The following is a 25,999-nucleotide window of genomic DNA, read 5'->3' as shown; positions in this document are numbered from 1 at the left end:
TATACGGAAGGGCACGTCACGCTCCTTTGCAGAGCAGCCGCCGCCGAGGCTCCAGGAGGTGCAACTTCAGACCCGGCAGGCGGGTGAGTGAGAGAAGCGCCGATGCCACAGTCCTGCGCCTACTGGTCAAGCTCAGCGGGGCTTCCTTTGGAGTGGCTGCCCTGTAGAGGCAAACACGCAGGAGCCCTTCTTAGGCGGGAAGAGGGATCGGGGCTCTTTCTGCCCCCTGCGGTGGTTTGGGGGGATCCAGTGCCCCCTCCGTCTCGGGAGGGACCCCTTTCAAGGTGGAGGGGAGGAGAGAGGGCCCCTCTTCCAGGTTTTTTTAGTTTGTTTCCGTGAGTGACATGAACCGTGTGTTCATCTTTTTGAAAAGATTCGCCTGTTGCAGTGCCAAAAGAGTTTTTGTGTGCCTTAAAAGATGAACGAATAAACTGCGGTGTAAGATTTTGTGGTCTACAGCGCTGTTCACTGGGATGGTGAAGTGGGACGGTCATAGCTCGGGTAGAGCATCTACCTTGCATGGGAACAGGTCCCTGGTTCAACCCCTGGTATCCTCAGGTGGAGCTGGGAGAGACTGACTCCCCTGAAACCAACTGCCAGCCAAGTTTAGAGGCGCTGAGCTAGGTGGCTCAATGGTCTGACTTGTCATGAGGCAGTTTTCTGGGTTCCTATGAACTTACAACAGGTTGTGCTGTAATTAATTGCTCACTCTGCAATCCTAAGCATGCCTACTCAGAAGTCCTGTTGAATTCAATGGACCTTTCTCCCAGGTAAGTGGGGTTAGGCTGGCTGAAGTCTCTTACAGGGCAAAATCCTATTGTTTTTACTCTTTCATTGATGCTACTGCTGGAGATTTATAGAACAACTCTACATGGAAAGTAGGGTCTCACTCTGAGATAAGTGGGTACTGTATAAGGTTGCAGTTTTTCTCCCTCCCTAACCCCCCCCCCAACAGACCAACTACATATATATGTATTAAATAGGGGGGGAAACCAACCATGAAAAAATAACATGATCCTATATAGTTCTACTCAGAAGTAAGCCCCATTAATTGGACTTTACAGGTAAGTTCCTAGGATTACAGCATATCATGCTTCTAAGTAGATATGCATAGGGTTGAACTGTTAAGCACTTTTTCAGAAACCCTGGAACATATTAGGCGAAGGGGAAGAATCTGTTCCAACTGTAAAGGGTTTCATCTTTGAGATACTTTATAGGAAAGATATAAATATTGATGATAAGTACGGTCATTCATATGTGATGGTCCTGTGTATATTTGTTTACCTATACACACACAGAGAGAGAGTGCTAGGAAGTAGGGCCCAGGGGGGAATGTCTTGCTTCCACTCTCTTCATTTAGTTGGGCCATGAAAATGAACCTGCTTTATTATTTCTGTTTTTAAAGGTAGAGTTCAGGTGACAATAATTACATCTTCCTCTTTTGATGAAATACCTTGTTTTTCGCAACAACCTCAGTAATTATGAGGACGGGGAGTTACTGACCTCTTTAGAGAAGTTCTTCCCACTACCTTTTTCATATTGCCAAATAATCCATATGGATAGACCAGGAACTTCTTGGGTATGTTCAGAAACTCATACAAGGAATGGCTAGAGAAACTCCAAAAATATATATATTTTGAAAGAGGGCTAGGCTAGAATACTTCTCTCTGATGTGCTACTTTTCTGCGTGCAAATCATTATTATTTGTGGGGAGGAGCAGTCAATAATGCGACAGATCTTGCCTTGTAATCTGAAGTGGAACACTCCTAGGTTTGCCACTTCAGTGAAAACTAGGCCACATTTCTTCAAGTTTATTTTTAGACATCTTTTCCGTATGATTCTCAAAGTGGCTCTCAAGAGCAGTAAACAAAGCTTTAAAAAGCAGAAACGATGATACTGTATATTGATGACTAACACCTCCATCATATTTCTAGTTGTGTTAATCTTGTTGCAGCAAGAACAACAAAGTTATGGGGCACCTTAAAGACCTAACAGGTTTATGATGGCATAAGCTTTTATGGACCACAGTTTGTTTTATCAGATGCACAAAGTGTTATCCTGAGTTACAGGTGTATATAGTATTCATATTATATTACTGTAGTCATAATTATCATTATGGATTGTATTAGTCACTTTTTCTCGGAAAGGCAAACAAGAATTGACCTACAAAATTAAAAGCTAGTGTAAAAACAAGAGGAAAAACACCTAAAATATTCACCAATATTATGTATAGAATAGAAGATCCAACTCAACCCCGCTCTACTAAAATAAGCAGAAAATTAAAGTCCACAGGTCTGGGTGAATAAAAATGTATTTGACAGGCACCTAAAACAGATAGTGATGGTGCTAACATGCCTCTCTGGGGTGAGCCTTCCACAGACAGGGAGCCACCATTATTCATTCTGTGGGGTACATCATTCCCTCCTTTTCTGCTGTGTTCTAACCCCACCTCAGCTTTTCCTTCCACTGCTCCAGTAGCAGCCTTCCAAATAACCCCACTAAAGTTATTAGTCTGCCCAAAACCAAATGCACACCCTATTACCTTGTTGGGGGTTGGCAGAAGGAGGATGAATAGCTTCGTCCCTCTTGCAGCAACCTAATACATTTCTGTGCTGAGTGCAGAGGAGGGATGGGGCACTGTATTCCTCCTCCCACTTCATGTGGAGTTCCAGGTCTCCTATGGCTGCTGGGCAAATGTATAAATACAAGGCTGCTTTACAGCACTGTCCAAGAGAAGAGAAACAGCCTTCAAACCGCTGAAACAATTGCCAAGAGAGAAGGCAGAAAGCCTTCTTCCCCTTTGCCGCAGTACTGCTAGAGGGGTTGCTGTTACTGAGGGAGGAGATACGTAACTGACATTGCAATCCAGTACATATCTATTCAGCTCCATTGAGTTCACTGGGACTTTCCCAGGTAAGTACTGCAGAATTGCACCCTGAAACTTTCTTTTCCATAGCAACTGGTTGGAGCAAGAATAGTAAATTAAACCGTCTCTTGCTTCAGCCTTGCTGGCTACATGAGGAATTGCTACTTTGCTGCAGGAGTTAGTTCTGAATTCTTATTTATTTGCACATAAAGGATGGCAAAAGCTTTGTGTGCAGTACGGTATAGGAGCCCATGAGCCTTGTACATGCCCATGAACTCTTGCACAATTAGCAATGCTAGTATGGCAGGCCCATCCTCTCCAGAGATTAATTTTATTATAGGGTTTTAAAATATATTGCTCTTCAATGAAAATTGCCTTGCGTAAGAATACGCAATTGAAACAGAAATCCAAACAAACATGAAAGCACAAAGAGGCTGGTGGATCTTAAAACCCGGTTAAAAAACTATACACTGGGCCAATATTCTAACATGTTGCAATCCATAAACTGCAAAGGTTCCTCCATACCTGCTGTAAAACGAGGCATGGGGACCCTGGGGGTCTCCAGTTGATGGACTCCAATTCCCATCAGCGCCAGCCAGTATAGTGAGCAGTTGGTCATGATGAGAGTTGTAGTCTAGCAACAGATGGAGAACCAGAGAACCTTCATCTCTTCTGTTATGGATCAGTAAGAAGAATGTTCATCCAAAGATGACCCTGTGCCCCAAAATTCCAGTGTCTTCAGGTTGTATTTTAAAACATTCCTGTTCACAAAGGCATTTGATGGCTGAAAGATAACTGTTCCCAGCAGTTAGTTGTTCTAGTTGGCATCCGCCTGTCTTGGGAGACAATGAATGAAAGAGTGCACCTTTGTGGGTAAAGTCAAACCATTGGAGACTTACGGAACTTGCTGTAGCTGTGCAGACCAATACGGGGGGAGACATGTTTTGTTGAGTAGCGACAGATGAAATTGTCCGGTTGTGCTGCTGCAAGTGCACCACAACATTTCTTCTCTCTGCACTCCTCCCAGCAGTAATTCTTCCTCTGGTCAATGCTATGGATACATGACCTGACTGTCTCCTAATAGTGCAATTGTCTGCAAGGGGTTCCCATATGGCGGGATTGATGTTGCCAGCCTCTGTGTCACCTTTGCAGCCATCTTTGTAACACAGAGATGGTCTGCCAACTGACCTGGTGCCTAAAGCCAGCTCCCCATAGAGCAGGCCCTTGGGAGATTCTTTCATCTTCCATTCTGTAGACATGACCAAGCTAGCATAGATGTCACAGAGACCAGAGTGCAGACATGCTGGGAATGGGGGCTTGGGAGAGCACATCTTTGTTTGAGTCTCTGTCCCGTGATACCCAAAATCTTCCTGATGCAGCTCATGTGGAAAGTGTCGAGGCATCACTCCTGGCAGTTGTAAGTTGTCCACAACTCACTTCCATAAAGCAGTGTGCTCAACACGCAAGCCTGGTAGACCTTCAATATTAACTCAAAGGATATGTGACTGTTTTTAGATGTTCTTGATGTTTTTGTTTCACTATTTTGTTTCACTGCTTTGTTTCCCACCCCCACCCCAATCCTGGGCTTCTTTGGGATGAAGGGCAGGATAGAAATTTAATTCATAATAAGGATGAATAAAACTTTCTTCTTCTTCCCATAACTTTCAGGCTCTCCTTTCTCTTCGTCTTTAAAAAGTTTGCTTGAAAAGGGTGGACCATGTCTTGGATAAAAGAAGGAGATTTGTCCATCTTGGAGAGATTCTGTGCCAGTGTGATAAAGGTAAGTGTTATCCTGATGCTATCACAAGTTATTTGACTTGGATGCTTGCATGTGAGTGTTAGAAGTATTGCTGCATGTATGATGCTATAGGGCTTGAAGGGTGAAGAGCTGAATCCTGCCGGCAACCCAGATCCCCTGTCTTGTAGGCCATGAGATCTTGCAAAGCACCACACACCGCGATGTCATATATGACATTTAGGTGGGCATGCTTGGCCAGAACAGCCTTATGGGCCGAATGGGGAGGCCTGGCAGGTCTCATTAAGCCCATGAGCCATAGATTCCCACCTCTGCTATAGGGGAACACCTCTGGAAATTCTGGTCCTAGAGTCTCTCCTGGAGAACCCTTTTTCTGCAGTGGCATTCCTTCCCTTGCCAATGATCTCTCAGGGGCCAGAGCTAAATATAGGCAGGGGTACCCACCTCCCCCCCCCCATAGTGTACTGCTGAGGGGACAGGCAGATTACTATTCTCTGAGTTCTGTACTGATCACTTTCAGAACTCCATATGTTTCCTCCCTTCAGGCTTTCCACCTAACATGATATTAGGCTAAGGGCTATGTATTGCCTGACAAAGAGCTGCAGGTTCCACAGCCCTGCTGTAGAGGATAGCTCTTTTGGCCATAGGCAGGAAGGAATTTCAGGCAGATAAGTGAGTGGGATGGTGGAGAAGGGTTGGCTGGCTCTGCCTGTCCTCTGCACCCAGCACAGAAACAATGTGGGCTGCTGCGGGGAGGACAGAACTCCCTGTTCCTCCTCCCCTAATCCTCAGCAGGTTGGTATATATATATATATATATATATATATATATATATATATATATATATATATTTGCAGGTTGCCAACCTTTATGACCATCTGAACAAGGCTGTCCTGTGGTGCTTAGATCTGCCAGGATTAGGCTCTGGACCACCTTTCAGTTTCTGTGTTTTTGTTCTAAAACTTAGCAGTTATTATTAAAAAAAAACCTGTAATTTGGGGGGTAGAGGTGTACTGCTGACTTAATCTGTGTCGCTTTTGCTCCTGCACTCTCCTCTGCACACAACTGTTATTTTAGGGTTCCCCCCCTTTGTGCTCACCTTTAGGGAGGGCAAGCCTGAGTTGTCCTGGTTTTCGGGGCCATTAGCAAGACATTCTCATTGCCCTTAGCAAGTCTACCCACTCACTTCTATTGTTGTGACTTATCATTGCTATCACCCGCTTGCTTGCCAGTCACAACCAGTGGGCAAACAAGCAGTGGGCAGCAGGTCTTTATTTGCTCACCCCTTCTGGGCCAGAATGAGGTACAGGTCAACAAGCAAGAATAGGAGGAGCGAGTCCAGGTGGCTCTTGTCAGGGCCAGCTTGAATGTGGGCTGTCAGTATTAGGTTTCTATTCCTCTCACTGTGCAGGTCACATGCCTGTGTTATGCATTCCAGCAAAGATTGTTGGAATCACGGGAGCGGATGTTTGCTGTAGTCTGTTTCCGTTTGTCTTTCTTCTTCGGACTTCTCTCAGCAAGAGGAGACATGTTTTCCTTTTGATACATGTTTAGGGTGAAATTGAGTCCGATTATCCTTTTTCTGACAGCTTATCATTTCTCTGTTTCTTTCTCTCCCCCCACCTTTGCATTTAGGCAGGCCCAATGCCCAAGCACATCGCCTTCATCATGGATGGCAACCGCCGTTATGCTCAAAAACACAAAGTGAAAAAAATAGAAGGACATTCACAGGGATTTGCCAAACTAGCACAGGTGAGGAGGACCTTTTCTAGACAAGTGGCTGTTTAGGATTCAAAGGCTGAGATGGTGGCTTCAAGACTTGGCCCACATCTGCCATGGCTAGGTCAAAATGTGTGTTTCTAATCACCCTGTTCCCTGTTCTTTTTTTCTGTCTGCCTGGGCCCAATTTCTTCCTTTTGAGGTCCAGATTAAAATTGTTGGCTTTAACCTTTACAGCCTTAAATGGCTTGGGACCAAGTTACTTTATATACAGTTCTTCCCCCTCTGTACTTACCTGAACATTAAAAGCTTCAGGGGCCTTCTTTTGGGTTCTCTGGATGAATTGAGGTGGGTAACCTCCAGGGAAAGGGCCTTTCCAGCGGTAGCACCTCAGTGGTCATCGGAGAGATCATTTGATGAGCACGAAGGGAGCAAAAATAACCTATTTAGCAGATATCCGTAAATCAAATGGGGGGAGAGGCTTGTGTGTGTGTTCTGTAACCTACCCTAAAGCTATTTGATGAAGGGCGACCCAAAAACACAAATTTAGTTTTACTGACTTGTTTGTTGTCACTTTGGCTTTGAATAAATATCTCCCTGTCTACAGACACTGCAGTGGTGCTTGAGTCTGGGTATCCGGGAAGTCACAGTCTACGCCTTTAGTATTGAGAACTTCAAGCGATCCCAGGAAGAAGTAGAAGGCTTGATGGAGCTGGCAAGGCAAAAATTTACCCGACTTCTAGAAGAACAGTAAGCTCCTTCTTTCTAACCCCCCACCACAACCTGCAAGTCCAGGGCTGGGAATCTGAGACCTTCCAGTTGTCTTTGGACTCCAACTTCCATCAGTCCCAGCTAACATGGGCTAATGGTCAGGGATGATGGCAGTTGTAGTCTAGCAAGATCTGGAGGGCCACAGGTTGCCCTCATTTGCTGTTAAGGAATGTATTTAAAAGTTAGGCCTGACTTGAGTCATCACTTCTGTCACCAGCAGGAAACATTGAGTTGTATTCAGCTGACTTTTATCAGAACAAACTGATTGAAATTAACGGACCTAAGTGAGTCAAAGCCATTCATTTCAGTGGGTCCATTCTGAGTAAAAGTCAGTTGGAAAGAACCCATGAATTAATCCTGCATTAGAACATTATTTTTGCCCTGGTGGGAGAAATTGCAGTAAATATACTTGATTCTAAAGTAGCTTTTCTGTATTGTCTCAAAGGCAAACTGTTGGAAGTAGGGTTTGGTTTAGTTATTTGTTTTAGTATTTATAACTTGCCATTCTGACAAATGTTCCCAAGCCGGTTTACCTAAGCAAAATATTCCTTTTTAAAAAATAAAAATAAGAAACCACTGAATAAAAGCAATAATAACCTATATAAGCAGCATAAAACCATTTGGTGGAGAGAGAAAGACAGTTAAGCAGTTTAAACAAATTAACAGGCCTGGGAAAATAGAGGTCTTTGCTGGTGCCAAAAAAAGATAACAAGGTGGTTGCCAGGTAAACATCTTGGGAAAGTATTCCATAATTGAGGTGCCACCACTGAAAAGGCCCCATCTTCATTGCCTGCCTGCCACATCTCACCTAGTGATTTGGAGAAAGACCTCAGGTGAAGGTTTTTAAAGTCTTGGTAGGTACATACGGAGACAAATATCACACTAGTTGTCCGTCTCCTTACTGATTAAATTTTTTGTATAATTCTACAGGGAAATGGCCGAGGTTTCTGGGAACTGACAGATTAGTAACTGAGGATATGGAATATTGCTGTGCTTTAACTTATTTTTGGAACAATACCTTCCCAAAGTTTCATCCATTTATTTTATTTTCAGTATATAATTTCAAGGGCATAAGCTTTAGTAGATTAGTGTCTACTTTGTGAAGTGCCATAGTAGGCACATGTTTGGGGTGATGGTGGATGGAGGTAAAGAAAATCTGGTCAACAGTGACGTTGGAGGGAAGTGAAATGGAAAAAATAGAGACTGTGACAATTAAAAGCTTAAATGTACATGCATGGACCAGTTACAAAGCAGTGTTGATCACATAAACATTAGTCGGCTAATTAACCCCTGTGGTGATAATATGAGAGCAAGAAAGAGACCTGCATCAAAATATTATATTTTTTGTGATCATTTCCTAACATTTATTAATTCATAATTATAAAATTATTTACATACCATCATTCTCTTGCAAAAAACCAGGGTGATGTTTACCAGCAAATCTTTTTTAAATTTTTTAAAAATATTTTATTGAAGCGTTTTCAATTATAATGCAATAAAGTGATACAAAACAAAAAACAGCACAAAACTCTGTAAAGGGGAAAAACATATGAATATATACAACAATACCCTAACCCATACATTCTTTTATAAGTTTGATATTATTATTCTAATGCTAATGTAAATATTAATAGCCTACCACATTTTGTATAAATGCATTCCAGATATTGTCATTTATCCAAGCAGAGTCTACATCTGTAAGCAGTCTGTTCATCAGTTGCAAGTGTTATCATATTATGAAAAGGAGATAATGTATTTATTCTTCCAGTTCATCAATACCAGTCTCTTGGCTACCATTAAAGCGCATAAAATCTACTTTCGTTGTCCCATTGTTAACTTCCTGCACCAAATTAAGCTAAGAAAGTTGGAGGTATATTATTTATAGGAATATTATTCATGTTTCTGCATATTTTTGCACTACAAAATAAAATAAAACCAGCCTGAGCTTTTAGAGGTCTTCCTGTGAATAGCTGCTGCTTGACTGTATTACAGCCGTTAGGGGTACCAGGATAAAAAGAGAGAAACGTGGTTGTGTTTTGGATTTCACTGGGTCAAATGGACCATTAGTGTATATTGACAGAACAGCAGGAAGAAACTAGAGTAGCGGGTACTTTCTGGGTTCTTTTCAGTTCTGTGCTGGACTATGGAGAGTTTGGAGGATTATTCCACATCCTTGTGCTATTATCGGGATGAAAATAGCCATTAGGAATCAAGTTTCCACAGGCCGCAACAATGCCTGCTTCCTCAAACACACAGTTCACCTAAAGAAATACTTGATAGAAGGGTTCTCTAGATGATGCTGGACTCTCAGTTCCATCAGCCCCAACCATGGGTGCCCACAGGGTCTCTGAAAATACATGAGGACCACCATCTTTCAGATTCTGAGCAAGGCTGTGATCAGTGCCTGGATGGATAACCACCTGAGAACCTCATGTATGCCATGAGAGAAGAAAGTTGGGGTTTAAATAAATCTGGAGGGGCACAGGCTTTCCTACCTATTATTATTATCATCATAATTGTCATCATTTAATAATAATAATAAATGTATACCGTCCTTCAAAAGATCTCAGGGCAGTTCACATAATAAAATACAAAATTAAACACAAGTAAATAAACCATAGTTATTTATCATTGAGATGAGGGTAACATGATGGTTAAGAGAATGAGCTGTGAAGAAGGATATCCCCAGATTAAAGTCAGCTGTCATGAATTCAGTGGGTGGTTTGGGGACAAGCTCCAAACCCCATCCCCACTGCTGTTTATATAGGGATAGTCACTGTAACCTACTCCACAAGATTGTGCATAAGGATTACAGAATAATTGTATGTGGAAAGTATTGCAGTTAAAAACAATTATATATTTTGTATGTAAAAAGTATGTAAGAAAAGTGTCATATGATAGCTATTACATTAATTATAAAGTATGTTTTGTACTGTCCTGTCCTGTCCTGTCCTGTACTTGAAGTGAAACTTCAGGGTTTGCCAATTACTGACTGGTTCACTTAGGGAAGAAAGGTTGTTTGTACTGGAATTATTAACCAAACTGGCTATAACCTGCTAGTTGGTATGTAGTTTACATTGGGGAAAAGTGGCTGGGGAAACCCAGCCAGATGGGTGGGGTATAAATAATAAGTTGTTGTTGTTGTTGTTGTTGTTATTGGGAATTTTTATATTTTCAAATTTTCTGTTGGTATAAAGCAAACATTCTTAATTGGAACAGTTATATCCTTTTCTCTACTGTTCTCCTAAAGCTAAGACCTGCTCACAACCAAAACTCGTTTCAAATGATACCATAACACTGATAAGAGGGACAGCCAGTAAAGGAAGTAAACAGGGATCCAAATGGCACTCTTGGAGCTTCAGTGTGTGTCCTTCCTCTGAAGTGAAACAATTAAGATGCGTAATTTGTATATTTGCAGGCCCCCCCTTTAAATTGTCTCGAATCTTGGGGGAGTTGCTCCAAATTAGACCAAGACGAAAGTAAATATAATTCTAGAGTGGGTTTGAATAGCCTTCTTCTTACTGTAGCGTAAACCTGATTTTATATATTTTTTCTCAGGTTATGTCTAAGAGGAGTAGACATTCAGTTGGGATTCTGAAGGCAATGATTTTTATTGGGGCTCTCTTAGCCAGTGGAGCCTGGCGATGGCAGGATTGAGCAACTTTGCCTTCAACCCTAGGCTGAAGCAAAGTGCAACTGTGTAGATACCCTGGTCCCTCTCTTGTAAAATTCAGTAGACTAAATTTGTTAATGCTTCCCCATGGAATGGGTTTGAAAAACCAACACCCACACAATACACTTCATTGCTGTTCATTCACAGCTCATTAAAGTACAGTGGTACCTTGGTTCTCAAACTTAATCCATTCCGGAAGTCCGTTCCAAAACCAAAGTGTTCCAAAACCAAGGCACGCTTTCCCATAGAAAGTAATGCAAAATGGATTAATCTGTTCCTGACTTTTAAAAACAACCCCTAAAACAGCAATTTAACATGAATTTTACTATCTAGCGAGACCATTGATCCATAAAATGAAAGCAATAAACAATGTACTACAGTCACACAATCAATCAGTAGCTGAACTGGGTTCCACACAGTCACAAAAACAAAACAAAAACGCAAAATAAATAGCAAAAACAGACAGACCTCAGCGTAACACTCAAAACGGAAGTGTGGCACTCAAATCTGTAGCATAACACTCAAAATGGAGCATGTTCAGCTTCCAAAAAAAGTTCACAAACTGAAACACTTGCTTCCGGGTTTGCAGTGTTTGGATTCCAAGTTGTTTGAGTACCAAGGCGTTTGAGAACCAAGGTACCACTGTAAGCTGAAATCATGGCTGCTGGATGATACAGTAAACATCTTTGGAGCTTTTGGCAGGACAGTTTCAAATGTGTTCCTGTCTTGTCATTGTTCACGTGGCCCCAGATCCAACTCTTGCTTGCATGAAAAACCCTTGTGACTTGTATTCTTCTCTCCCCCACTCCTCCATGTCTCCTGTTGCAAGATGTAAGCAGAATCTCTGAATAACTGAGTTTCAGTTAATAATGACTATATACTGTATGTGCTGGCATTGCTGGGGTTTGGCTTGTCTGTTGTGTTAGTCAAATTACTCCATCCTCTTCCTCTTCTCCCCTTTTAGGGAGAACTTGGAGAGACACGGTGTGTGCGTTCGTATCCTCGGGGACCTGCACCTCCTGCCGAAAGATATCCAGGAACTGATTGCCAAAGTTGTGCTGGCAACGAAGCACTACAACTCGTGAGTCCTGTTGCAAAGTCTTGCCATTTTAAAACATGGTTTTTATTGGAGTTGTCACAAGAAGAGCATAAAAGCCAACAGAACATCAGTAGGGGCATGTTTGTCAGATGTTTGAACAAAAACCAAGTGATCATTCATTACTCTCATTGGGGTCTGTATTTAATGTCAAAATGAGGCAGGGAGGTATTAAGTCAGACCACTCCCTTTACATAACCTCTCCACAATTGTATCAGAAACCCTGGGCCCGTCCATATCTTGGCTTAGTATGGATTATGAACCCTTTGTGCTTTCTTTAATTGTGTAATAATAATAATAATAATTTTATTTATACCCCACCCATCTGGCTGAGTTTCCTCAGGGCGGCTTATATAATAAAGCATCAAACATTAAAAATTTCCTTTCAGTTTCCTTTTAGGAGGAGATTCAGGATAGACTATCAGTTTATTTGGATGAACTGAAGTTCAGGTATGATAAGAGAGGGAGGAAAACTTTCTTAACACCGTGCATCATTTTTCTTCTCTCTTTATTTTTTATTTTTAAAAGGTGTTTTTTGAACATTGGTTTTGCATACACATCAAGACAAGAGATTAGCAACGCAGTGAAAGAGCTGGCTTGGGGAGTCGAAGAAGGACTGCTTCAACCCAGGTAACCTTGCATGTTTGGGGGCATGTTTGATTTCCGCAATGGGGCTGCTGTGGAAGCATCCACTCTGTGGCATACCATCTTCAGTCCCAGGTTGAACTCTGTTCCTTAGGCTTGGCAGAAGTAGTTTGGATCATCATAGTGCTGACTATCGGGCCCTTGTGCCCATCATGAAGCCATATTTTCCCATCCCCCACACCAATGCTGCTGCCACCCCCACTCCTTGGAGCACATTCCTGTACTGATTGGCTGGCCATTGTGTCAATCATGAAGAGCAGTTTTCAAAGCATGAAAACCTTTTTTTAAAAAAAAAAACCGCAAAAAACACCAGCAATCTTAAAGCACTAAGCAAACATTGGAGGGCATAAATATGCAAGGCTCTTGGAAATGCAAACAAAGCAGTCATGAAATCCGAAGCCTTGGCGGAAGGGCAAGCTGGCGGTCAGGACTTGAGTTGCAGGGTCTACCTGTGCCACTTAGGGAAAGGTAGGGGAAAGCAAAGCTCATGCTGCAGGAGGAAAGCTCATGCCAGCTACAGTTTTCCAGTCTGTTTGTACACAGCCATAATAATACTTTCGCAAGGCTAGCCTACATGGTGCCCTCCAGATGTTTCTGGACTTCAACTTCCATCAGTCCCTGTCAGCATGGCCAGTGGTCAGGGATAATAGGATTGTAGTCCAGCAGCATCACGTTGACTTACTCCTAGTGTCCTACACCTCTTCCTCGTCTACATTCTCCACTGCAACTGTCTGGGCCTTCCCACAGAAGTCCGATACCATTCTGAAACCCCTTAAATATTCTTAGATCTTGGGTGGTGGATCTTGGGGTCTCAAATTTCAGCGGTGCCCTGGGTGATGCCAAATTTCGGCACCCCTCCACCTCTCACACTCCATTCTGAATCATAGTTGCAGGGGCCTGAGGCCCCGCACCAGTGCGACCAAACCTCTTGAGAGAAGTCACGTGTACTAAAAATTAGAGTGCCACCTTTCCGTCTCAAATACCTGCCCATATAGTTTTTTTAAAACCAAGCAAAACTATTTGAAAAACAAAATAAACACATAGCAAGAAAATGCTACAACAAACAACATGAAACAGACCGTTGGGTACTCAATAGGAGGTTGCAAAGCAGTGCTGGTGACATGTCCCAGGCTGTGCCCCTCCTGAGCCATATATGTCTTGAGAGCTACTAAGAGGCCTGGAGGGGGCTGCGTTTGGCCCATCCTTTCTCTAAACAAAAACTGATTTTCAGCTATTCAAGCCTCAAATCCTCCTAAGAACACTCCTAGCAGCTTCCTAGAGCACATGGGGAACAGAATGGAACTTGGCAGCAGAGTTGCCTTGAGGCCGAGTGAAAGTCCCCCAGTGCTATTTTGTGGAAGTGGTCCTGCAGATAGGAGTGGAACTACCACAATACTGCACCTCTTGACTTCCATCTCACAGAGCCCCTTCAGGAGGATAGCATTGTGGACTGTATTGAAAGCTGCTGACTGATCAGTGTCACCTGGGAATGTCTTGCATTCTACACCCACCACCTGGGCCCAGTCACAAAACTACCATTTTGGGGGTTGGAGGACCATTGGGATGCAGTGGGGGCTTCTCCACATACAAAAGTATTCTGGTCACTGAGACCCATAGGAATTTTTACATCAGTGGATGCATGGAGCAGGACCACCTTAGCAATGGTGCCATTCTTTTGGAATTTGCTTCTCAAGAGGCTCACCACATGCCATCCTCCTGTGCTAGCCTTGTATTTAAGCACGAATCTGGTAGCCATAGGTGATAAGGATTTGCATGTAGGCAAGCACATGGAGTTCCATTTAGGCAAATGAGGACTGGGGAAGGAGGAAGAGCACCTCCACACCTGGCACAGAAACCCAAGAAACCAAATCAGGCTGAAAGAGGATGAGCATAATTCTCAACCCCTCTCTGCCAGCCCCCAGAAAGCTGGTGACACAATCTGCATGCTAGTTGCTATGTGCTAGTGACTCTTATTCACAAGGCTTTTCCATGCACTGAGATGCTTCTTTAGAACTTCCCTGTTCTTTCAAGTCTCTGGAGGGCATGAGGATCAAACACAAGTGGATTGATTTTAGTTTTATGCTCTTACAGATGTCATGGTCTTAAATGCTGGTACTCTTTGTATTGCCTTTTTGTGGTTGTGGTTGTAACTGTGTTGCATTTCTTCTTCACCTACTTGGTGCATTCTTCTCTAGTGGAAAAGTAGTATTGAGATGAAAAAAGAAAATAAGTGCCATAAACAAAGAATGGGGAAATAGGCATAGTGCTAGTATAGATTCAAGAGTTGTTGTTTTGTTTTGTTTTGAGTTTCTAATCTCCCTTGTACCCTTTAGAATCTGCCCCACACTTTAGAAACAATAATAAAATGAGTCTGATCGTATATGAAACATGTTTATCAAATGTATCTTGTGCCAGTTTGCTCCTTACCACCCAAAGCAAGTTCAAACAAAGTCCTCAGTGCTTTCAGAAAAATGCTTGGAATTTGTGTCTTGGGGAAGGCAGTTTCCTAAGTGGGTAGACCATGCTGCTCTCTGTGCCCTCCTTTTTTTCTTTAATGAGATTGGCACTCGGATGGAATAATTTAAAGTTAAGATCCAGAGGTACAGAAATAAGCACATGATGCAATCTTTCTAGTCTTCATGGGTAGGAACCTTACCACTGCCTCCTAGCCATGATGATGAGTATAGGCTACCTATACCAGTTGGAGGAGCGACAGCAGGTGAGGCTTGATACCCGCGTGTACCACTTACGGGTTTTGCCATAGGCATTGGATGGCTACAGTGTGTGAAGGAGGATGCTGGGATAAGTTGGCTTCTTCTTCTTCTTCTTCTTCTTCTTCTTCTTCTTCTTCTTCTTCTTCTTCTTCTTCTTCTTCTTCTTTGCCTGATCCAGATGGTCTTCATGGTCTATCTAATGTGCATTCCACTTTGTGGATAAACATTGCCTCCCTAATTTAAGTTTTGTGTCTCTTAGTGATGTATCTGAGTCGCTGATCGACAAGTGCCTGTATACCTGTAAATCTCCTCATCCAGACATCCTAATAAGGACTTCCGGAGAAGTCAGACTTAGCGATTTCATGCTCTGGCAGGTAACAGTGAACTGAAATTACCCATGAGGTTGGAAGAGTGAGATTCACCTCTCCTGCTCTGCTTGGTCTTGTTTAGAAATAATTTAGTACTTTGGCTCTGGAGATTTTGTTGTAAGGTTTTAGGAAAGATTTTGCGTTTCTGCTTCGGGATGGAATATAAATCTCTCTTCATTAAACCAATGGAATAAAAATACATTCGAAGATATGCAGTCCTGCATCATGTACTGGAATTCCAGTGTGAACAAAGGAGCTGTCAGATCAGGGCTAAATGTTGAGAGTCAATGTCAAGCTTTAAAAACAATAAAGCCACTCCTACGGGCTCCAAAAAAAATCTTGTTCAGATACAAAACTGATGTTGCATAAATGACTGGGTCATGCCTCAAAGAAAGTCTTCTGAAACAAAAATGTACTTAGTAGGCGCCTAGACAGCTTGATGCTGCTGACTGATTTCGGCTGGTAACTGATTCCAGGGAAATGGAACTGCAGAGCCAAAAGTCTGGTTTCTAGTGCAAGTTAAGGCATATGGTACTCTCAACACTATAGCATCTGAGAAGAGCAGTAGCTTGGTATGGCTATATTGGGCAAGGGTCTCCCTTCCAGATCCTAGTCTCAAGTTTTTTAGGCCTTAGAATGCTAAAATTAAAACCTTGAACTGTACCACTAGCTAGTGCAGCTCCCTCAGCAGAGGTGTTATATGGTGGCATCGTGACACCCAGGGCGGCAAACCGCTATGTACGCCGCACATGCGCTGTACATAGCGGTTTGCCAGCAGTGCTGATCCAGTGTGTACGGACAATGCTGGGATCCTCTGTTCATGGCTGTAGCCATGAACGAAGGATCCTCTGCAGCTGTAGTGGCGATGGAGGGATCCCACTGCTGTCCATATGGTGCTTGAGTAGCGCCGGCAGCAAACGATTATGTACAGCGCATGCATGCGATGCCACACATGCACTGTACATAGCGGTTTGCCGCCGGTGCCAGGATCCTCTGCTCGATGGCAGCTTGCACCGCCGTGAGCCCCCACAAGGGTGCCTTGTCACACACCCCAAACATGGCAACCGGGGCGCACCACCACCTCCCCATTGTGATGCTACTGTCAATAGAATACCTCAACAGCCAACCTAGTCCATAGCTGCCAAGTTTTCCCTTTTCTCACGAGGAAGCCTATTCAGCATAAGGGAAAATCCCTTTAAAAAAGGGATAACTTGGCAGCTATGCAACCTACCGGTAGCTGCTGCATTCTGCACTAGCTGCAGCTTCTGAGTTAAGCCAATATGCCATGGATATGCCTCTGAATATCTGTTACTGGGAGGTTTGTGGGCTTCCTGGTTGGCCACTGTCAGAACAAGATGCTAAGCTAGATGGACTTTTGGTCTGATCCAACAGAGCTCTTCTTACCATACTGTTAACATTACAGCAGGAGTGGCCAGCAGGAGTGGCCTATGGCCCTCCAGATGCCATTGAAGTCCAGCTCTCAACAGCCCCGCCTTGAGTGGTCAGTGGTCAAGGACAATGACACTATACCCCAGCAGTGTCTGGAGAGCTGCAGGTTAGCTGCCCCTGAATTACAGCTTTCCGTTTTATGCTAAAGCATGAATTATAAATGGGGAAATTTCCTTTCAGGATTCCCCCTTTGATTCCCATGTCCCGTTGCTAAGGGACCTCTTCACCCCATATAGAATTCTGGGAGTACCACATGCCCCACAGGTGCGCTTAGCCTGTACTAGAACCTGGGCTTTGAGTCTTGCAGCTACGGCCTTCTGGAATCAGTTACCAGCTGAGATTAAACAGGCAGCTATCATTTTGATATTTAGGAGGCTAGTGAATTGTGTAGGTTGAATGTGAAGCAAGTGCAGCTCTCGCCCTGCTTTGCAAATGCCAGGGTCATTCTACCTGCTGGTTTCCTGCAACATGATCCTTTTCCCAGCAGAAAAGGAGGGGGTGCCCTTTGCTACAAAAAGGACTGCAAGAAGCAGGCCTGCAAGAATCTGTGCTCTTTGGCCTGCATTAGAGTTGGCCAACCTTTTCAAGGCAAAGGGCCACGTGGACACGATGGCTGTCCAGGAGGTATGGCCAAAGTGGGAAAATATGCACAACAAGAACTGTAGTTCCTGAGCTGGCGTGGATGGTGAATGTTGGGCATCTAAGTCCAAAGCATGAGAAATAAAATCCCACTAGCAATCTGGATCATCCATCCCTCTGAATAAACAGTGTTATCCCCCACCCCCACCCCCCGCAATAGCTGAAGTCCATATGTTCTTCAACCATCCTGGTTGCAGTTAGCATCCATGCCAAAGGTGGTTTAGAGCAGCAAGCCTTCACGTTAACAGTCAGCCTGTTCAGTAAAGACAATTGTGCGGAAGCCTGTACAGATGATTTAATTATTTTAGATATTTCTTGATAAACTTGAGACTATTCAAAACCATTGTTATAAGTAAGTCATTGTTTTAAAATGGACCGAGTAAGTCATTGTTATAAAATGGATCAATTGAACTGGGGTAGGGGTGGCTTGGAGGGACACAAGCCATTTGGCATCACAATAGTACAGTGAGGGACCTACATGAGCTGTTGGGGTGGGGAGAGGAGAGGATTTTTTAATTTCTTTTTTATGGAGAAATTTGGAGGGAGCCACAAATAGTTTTGGGTATCACAGCAGAGAACCCACTGGAGTGTGTGTGTGTGTGTGTGTGTGTGTGTGTGTGTGTAAGCGAGAGATCTAGAAATGTATGTACAGTAGTACATTTAGAGTAGGCCACAGGTTGTCACCTCAGGCATACATCCTTAGAGCTCAATTCCCTTCTCCTACCCCCAACCTCCACCCAAAAAAACCCAAAAAACTTTTTAGAGGTGTAGTTGAACTGATCATGCTCCCTTCGATGCCAAAAGGATATTGAGGTGGAATGGCAATTGGTATTGGATGTGCACACTCGAGTCCTCACAACCTCAGTCCTTTCTTTCAGCAGCAGTGGGGCACTGGGGAGGACACTTTTCATGACTGCAAAGGTCATAGTGCAAAGCTAAGTAATAATAATAATAATAATAAATTTATTATTTATACCTCGTGGTTTCCCCAGCCACTCTGGACGGCTTCCAACAGAAAAATAAAATAATCAATTAAACATTAAAAGCCTCCCCAAACAGGGCTGCCTTCAGATGTCCTCTAAAAGTCTAGTAGTTATTTTTCTTTTTGACATCTGGTGGGAGGGCGTTCCACAGGGCGGGTGCCAATACCGACAAGGACCTCTGCCTGGTTCCCTGTAACTTGGCTTGGCTTCTCGCAGCGAGGGAACCGCCAGAAGGCCCTCGGCACCTCTCTGCCCTGTTTTCACATTCTTATAGTAGAATTTTGAGGTTACAGGATTCCAGCATGGTCCAAAGTATCTGCACATAACCCATGCAATCAATGAATAGGAATGTATGTAGTGTATGGATGAAAGGCCTTCTGTGGGTTTGTGCTAGAATAATTTCACTGGTAACATAGCTTGATTCTGTGGTGGTCTTCCCTCTGCAGGCTGCCTGTTAAACTCCATGTCTTTCTTTCTGCAGACGTCTCATACATGCTTGGTTTTCCAGTCTGTGTTGTGGCCAGATTACTCCTTCTGGAACTTGTGGGAGGCTGTCCTTCAGTTCCAAATGAACTACAATGCTTTGCAGGTAAGACCCGGAGGGCACAAATCTGAGGCAAATCTGGCAAACCCAGATTTGAGCAAAAATTCATTGCATCTAATGTCATTTATATATTCACAGGCTGAACACAAGATTTAGTAAATAAGAATAATATAATAATAGATCCCAATTTCTGGAGATCAAATTTTGAGTACAATTTGGTGAGGTCCTCCTAGTTTGTTTTATGGGTAGACTGTACAATTAGTTCAAAGCTGGTAAAAATAAGTTTCCTTATACCAAATTGGTTAAATATATGACATCATCATAAAAGGTAACTACCGGTAAGCCCAAATGTGCCTCTAGTGAAAATGGTATTAGGTGATCTAGAAACAGATGTAGACATTGGATGATGTTCGGTATTAGTCATATGCAGAACAGACCTATGGAAATGGTTCTAGTGGCTTTTCCATTGTGGGTAGATTTTAAAGTGGGGCAGATGTCTTCTTCTGTTTCAGTTAAATACTATTGAAAAATCAGAAGTGCAGAAATATTTGATAGTGACCAAATACACTGAATTTTTGCATGTAGCAAGACAAATGCATTGCCGTAGAACGGAATGCAGTTGCTTGGTGGGAGTGTGTATGGAAGAAAAATAATTTTAGGACAAGGTAGCAAACTGTAACTTTGAGAAGCACCAAGGATTGAGTGTTCCTTGTTTTGTTTTTTGGGAGCTGTTGCATGGTGGATGGAGAAGCATTTGCGAACCAAACAGAAGCAAATTTCTCCAGCATTTTTTGCTTCTCTATTCCAGGGAAGCCAGTGAGGTGCTTTCAAGATGTTAAGGCACACCACTCTCAGCAACCTTGACAAGTGGCCTTGCTGGCTGGGGCTGATGGGAGTTGTAGTCCCGCAAACATCTGGACAGCATCACATTGACTATCCCCCATCTACACTATTAGGCTTGCTTCATTTTCACCAACTCATATGCTATTTCTTTTCAGAAAGCCAGGGATTTGTACATGGAAGAAAGGAAGTGGCAGCAGATGGAAAATGACAAGATCTGCGTGCTGGAGAAACTGAAAGAAGAAGGTTCTGCATCCTGTACAGATGCGCAGAGACGGCGGACGCTCCTCCAGGAATGCAGAGCTAAACGGGAAGAGAGAATCCAGAGTTTTTTGCAAGCCCTGGAGAATAAGCAAATGGACCTCCTAGAAAAACTGAGTATGGCATCAGCATGACAAAAAGGAACTTGTAGGGCCAGGAGTCGGGTGCAGGAGAGGAAGGACATTAATCAAGTTACAAACAGTCCAGCTGCTGCCAGTGGTCTTCACTTGTTAATGGGAATGTAAAGTTTTGTTTCCCTGTGTGTTCTCAGTAGACATATACAAGACTTTACCACCTCTGTCTTTCTGCTTGTTATTCAAGCTTTGGTTGTGTCTGAAATAAGTTTATGCTTCCTAAATTCCATGTGGGTTTATAAACGTAACCAAACAAAGAGGTATTTGGTGTGGAATTGGTTAAATAAAGGACAACCTTGAGTAGATGTTCTTGGGAAGGCCTGTCCTTGTTTCACTCCCTCTTTCCAAACTGCAGTGCCTCAGCTAAACAAGTTTCCTTAAGCGTCTTCGAATTCTGAAAAGTTGCTTGCAGTGCAGGGAGAGGTGCAGTTGGGAAAAGTGGACAAGGACCCTGTTTGCATGCACACAGACAAATGGGTGTCTAGTTCTAGATGGGCTTTTTTGATGCCTAATTAGAAGACTGGCTGTCCCGTTAAATAAAAATAAAAATTCTCATCTCAACTTTCTGTGTGTGGCCAGAAACAATAGAATCACCCTAATTTGGTGAACCTGTGTACTTGTGAGGCTCTACAAGGAAACATACATTGCCTGCCCCAAAACTATTTTGGCATTAAGTGGTACATAAATTGGGAGAATGTTCTTTCTGCTTGGCTCTGTATGTGCTACAGAGCTTTGGACACTCCAGCTTGCTGGAGGTGTATCTAATACAGCAGGGTCCCCAAACTAAGGCCTGGTGTTTTTACATGAGTAGAATGTGTCCTTTTATTTAAAATGCATCTCTGGGTTATTTGTGGGGCATAGGAATTCGTTCATTTTTTTTTTCTTCAAAATATAGTCCAGTCCCCCACAAGGTCTGAGGGACAGTGGACTGCTGAAAAATTTTGCTGACCCCTGTAATACAGCATACTTTGCGCGCACTCTCTCTGGGTTTTTTTTTTAAGTGTTTTACTTTCAGATGGCACCAGAAAATGTCATTTTTAAAAAATAAAAAAACTTGCAGATTCAGCATGCTGGATACAGCTGTAAAGAGGCTGATTATGTCATCAAGCCATGAATAAAGCATTTTTTTGGGGGGGGGGAGACAGCTTATTTTAAAAATAAGCTGAAAATTATTAAAAGTTCCTATTCTAAAGCTTTGTGAATCCAAAGAAGAAATGTGCAGTTTAATTATCTTTTTAAAAAATGGTGAGGATGAGCCAATTTTCAGAAAACTGATATTGTAAATCATCAAACCACTTAAGAATTGTGTCCTATTTCAATGCAAGTAGCTAAGGATATATACAGAAATACAATAAATATTGGAACTTTGTTCTCATGCGGTGGCTTTACCTACTGTTGGAAGCTGAATCTTTATAGCTTTATAGCTTTTATGATGCCCGAAACAGCCGTTTTAAGAAAGGCCTTGAATTCTAAAGGGAATGTGTCTCCTGTTTCTTGAACAGGGCATGCACATAATCTCCCAGCCATGTGTTATCTTTTCAGAGGTGGGAAAGAATATTTATTAGTAAATGTTTCTTCTGCATTAAAAACTTACAATCAATAAGTTGAAAAACGTGAATGGTTTGTTCTGTGGGAAACAAGAGGTCCAACATCCTTAATGAAGGTGTTTCTTTGTCTACATGGTTTAGAAGTAGATGTAGGCACACCAGTCCAAACCGCCTCAGGGGTGGGCAACCTCCAGTGCATGGGTCAGTTTTGGTGCTTCAGGGAATCCAATTTGGTTTGTGATGCCATTTCCCCCAAAAATCACAACCACGTGTCCATCAGCTGATGGGCTTTTTTTAAATCCTGCTGGGTGTTACTTCACCAGTGCATTCCCTATGGGGAACATGCTTCCATAGCAGACTCCTGCAGGGAGCCTGACTGAATCCTGAGCAGGTGAGCACAGGGTTCAATCCTACTTGGTGCTTCAACACCACCATCCCATCTCATGGGTCAATTTTTGATAGGGAGTGGGACTGCCTACCAACATATCACTTGCATCATGATGACAGATGGATGGGTGATGCCCACTTACCTGCCAAAGGTTGGCCATTGGGGTGGGGGAGATAATGACCTGACATCTGAAGGCAGCCCTGTTTAGGGAAGGTTTTAATGTTTAATAAATTATTGTATTTTACTATTTCTGTTGGAAGCCGCCCAGAGTGGCTGGGGAAACCCAGCCAGATGGGCGGGGTGTAAATAATGAATTTTTATTTTATTTATTTATTTATTATCACTGGGTGTATACAGAACAGTTTGCATCAATGTAGTTACTGTGGCATCCTATGCTGGCAAGCATGCTAGCTGCCAGTTGCAGCTGTCATGGTCACACATCAAAACTAGATTACTGTTAATGTGCTGGGGGTGGGATGTTGTGTGTCTGAATCTTCTGAAACCTGATAGTACAGGATGCAGCAGCCAGACTACTGCACAGCGTTTTTGGAGCTTATGGCTCTTGATTTAAATAATTTGCACTGGCTCCTGATCTAATTTCAGGAGCAATTGAAAGTGCTGGACACTTGCCTTCATGGTTCTCAACTGTGTGGGACCAGTACAGTATACCTAAAATACAGTCTGCTCCCATATGATCCTTCCCAGTGACCAAAATATTTGGGTGTTTGGGAACTCCTTGGTGGAGCGTACTCAGTTCTGGCAGGCAAGCTTTTGGACTGGATGGTGGGACATTTTGCTGGATTCCGGGTTTTGTACTATCTGCTGCTTGCTTGTTCTGCACGCCCCACCCCCACCCAGCATACATTTGTGCTTTGTGGTTTTAATTCTTTGTATTTTTAAAGCTGCCTTGGGTGGCTCAAATTATGAATGAAAAAGACATTCAACCACCCTCTAGCAGATTTTCAGGGTGTCCAGTAGGTTTTCAGTGGAACTTGCTTCTGTGCTTAATGTCAATGATTTTAATCTGACTAAACAGGCTTATAGTACATGCTTGCCTGTTTAAATGGCTTGTAGATCACACTGAGAACAATTGGAATGAATGGCAGCTGTGTTGCAGTTATGTGGTTCATTGCACCTACTGTTAAGGGGTATTTCTGTTCCTGGAGAATGAGAGTAAGAGGCCAACTTGAGTTATTTTTAAGAGTGTGAAGTTGTTTAGCTCTACTGTAGTAACTGTTCATAGTGAAATATAACTAGAATCCTGATGGAACAAAAGCAAGTTGAAGATTGTTAGATTTGGCAACTGGCATATGAAAAGTTAAATCTTAAAAGTGCTTAGTGTAGTTACTAATATTGCACTTCCAACCTGTTTAAAATTCTAATCTAAAGCAAGGATGGGAAACCTTGAGTCTGGGTACAAAAGTGGCCCTCCATGACTGTTTGTCTGGCCTGGGCTCCTTCAATCTCATGCCCTTCCTAGAGTACTTTTTCCTGGTTAGAATGTGACCTTGAATTGTGATAATACATCTTGCTTGCCTGGTTGGAGGGAAGTACATACATTTTATGAATCTTTGCACCGCTGGAAGGAAGCTTAATGTACAAAAGTAAATCTCTCTCTTTGCTCCACCCACCCTTGTGTCTGGCCACCCATGCAGCCTTGGATGGTTGCCAACAAAGGAATTTTGCCCTAAGACTGAAAAAGATTCCCCATCCCTGAGCTCAGGAGCATATCTAGGAGTTTGTGAAGTTGGCCCTGCCAAGGGTGCAGGCCCAGGAGGGCACAAAAATCACACCTTTCCACTCTGGCTAGGAGCCCACCTGCCCGTCTACATGCTCCCCAGACGGTTGCTCTGCTGCTCTGGACAGTCATGGGGAAGCATGCAGGCTCCTCTGGGTGCCTTGGCAGGAGCACCTCCCAAGTGAAATGCAGTGAAGGATGTCATAAGAAGACAAGCTCTGCTGAATCAGGCCCAATGGTCCATGTAATCCAGCATCCTGTTCTCACAGTGCACGACCAGATGTCTGCTGGAAATCCAATTGGTGTTCTGCTGTGGAGGCAGAGCATAGAATCATAGAATCATAGAATCGTTGAGTTGAGCCATCATGGTTAGTAACCACTGATAGCCTCAACCCCCATGCATTTGTCTAATCCTCTTTTAAAGTCACCCAAGTTGGTAGCCATCACTACATCCTGTGAACATAGTTGTGTCTAGTTCAACATTCTGTTTCCCAAAGTAGCCCATAAGCAAGGTTCCACATACAGCCCCCTCAGCAATTGCCTAGTCAGTGGCATTCTGCCTCTGAACAAAGACGATAAGATCCTCCACCATTAGCAGTGCATGTGCAATTGAAGAATGTGTTCTAATGCTATATAAACTACATGAAATTATTCGTACGAGTGAAGACATCACTGCAACTCTCTCATTTAACTTCACCCTGAATGTAGCCTTTACCAGTTAATAGTGCAAGCTGTAATGATGTTGCATGGTGTGTCCATTGCAAGGCAAGTTATGTTAAGGGAGACACTATATATGATGACAGATCAAATGTGGGCAACATGCCTTATTCTGCAGGTATTCCATATCTGTCCCTGCCTCTTTCTAACTGCTGGGGTTTGGGGTGGGTATTGTACCAGCAGCAGGACAGAATGGTGCTGAAAAGGACAGCTCCTCACCTGGCCCCTGTCAAGAAAGCGTCTTCGGTAAAAGTGTCCCCGCGCCACAAGAATGCTTCCGTTCGCCCTCTTTCTCCCTTTGGAGAGTGGGAAGGCGAGGTGGCTGCTGCACCTGAGGCCCTTTGCTGCTCGCTCTTGAGGGAGACCCTGCCAGTTCGTAGTCAAGGTTGAAAAGGAAGAGGGCGCTGTGGGTTGCGTTCTGCCCTCCTCAGCTAGGCAATGACCGCACCTTCCTTTCCCTTCGAGCGCTAGAAGAGGCCACCATCTTCTTCTACCCAAGCTTCCACCCAGATTTCTTCTTCTTGTTGTTGTTATTGGCTTGGAGGGCCTGGAACAGGGGAAAGGCCTTTCTCGGAAACATTTTCCTCCTGCCTGCGCCTTCGCAGGAGAGGCGCGCCATGGCTTGTGCAGGTGCTCCAGGCAGGTCGGTCTTTCGCCCTCCTGCAGCGAGAGAGAGACACCGCACGGGCTTCTCAGCGGTAACTTTCGACCGCAAGCTTTATATACGCTTACCTGGGCGCAAGTCCAGTCACCGCGCCAGAGGAGTTGTGAAGATTACGCAGAGAGCTCCTTGTCAGCAAATTATTAAATTTTGCAGTGCATTTTTAAGACCTGAGAGATTAGTGTTTCTTTATTATTTTTAATGGAGGGTGGAGGCAGCAAGAGTGGTATAAGAATCTACGAAATGCATTTTCTTTCTTGCGTACATACGTAACGAAAAAGAGGTCCGGGTTATTATTTATTTTTTTAAAAAAAATCTATACGACGCCGAAGGTCGGTCTTCGTATTGCTGTTTATTGTTGTCATTAAAACAAATTCGCGCCGTGGTCGAAAGACCGAGCAACAGCTCTTGCAGGGAGGATTTACTAGTTGCGCGCGCGCCCCCTTAGCTCCTCGCCTCCCCTCGCAGCGCCCGCCCTGGCTGGCCCTTG

At 43.4% G+C, this 25,999-nt stretch overlaps 1 protein-coding gene across 2 annotated transcripts; it reads left to right on the top strand.

Moving 5' to 3' along the window:
* On the top strand, positions 1–22,350 carry DHDDS (dehydrodolichyl diphosphate synthase subunit). Of its 2 annotated transcripts, none has more exons than XM_035118609.2 (9): positions 1–83; positions 4,535–4,646; positions 6,258–6,374; positions 6,949–7,091; positions 11,750–11,866; positions 12,410–12,511; positions 15,500–15,614; positions 19,161–19,268; positions 20,222–22,349. In XM_035118609.2, the coding sequence occupies exons 2-9, from the start codon at positions 4,584–4,586 to the stop codon at positions 20,456–20,458; spliced, it is 1,002 nt and encodes a 333-aa protein (XP_034974500.1). In that variant the 5' UTR covers positions 1–83; positions 4,535–4,583; the 3' UTR covers positions 20,459–22,349. The 2 variants fall into 2 exon arrangements, with proteins under 2 accessions (XP_034974500.1, XP_034974501.1); XM_035118610.2 differs by lacking the exon at positions 1–83 and adding an exon at positions 90–770 and having other exon boundaries at positions 20,222–22,350.
* The last annotated feature ends 3,649 nt before the right edge of the window (positions 22,351–25,999 follow it).

The sequence above is a fragment of the Zootoca vivipara genome, chromosome 6, assembly GCF_963506605.1.
Source record: "Zootoca vivipara chromosome 6, rZooViv1.1, whole genome shotgun sequence".
Classification (NCBI taxonomy): Eukaryota; Metazoa; Chordata; class Lepidosauria; order Squamata; family Lacertidae; genus Zootoca; species Zootoca vivipara.
This window is presented reverse-complemented; position numbering and strand designations above follow the sequence as displayed.

Excerpts from the sequence above, each read along its gene's own strand:
- DHDDS (XM_035118610.2), top strand. The coding sequence starts at position 4,584 with ATGTCTTGGATAAAAGAAGGAGATTTGTCCATCTTGGAGAGATTCTGT. Across the intron at positions 11,867-12,409 it reads GCAACGAAGCACTACAACTC|GTGTTTTTTGAACATTGGTT; the intron begins GTGAGTCCTGTT and ends TATTTTTAAAAG. Across the intron at positions 19,269-20,221 it reads TGAACTACAATGCTTTGCAG|AAAGCCAGGGATTTGTACAT; the intron begins GTAAGACCCGGA and ends ATTTCTTTTCAG.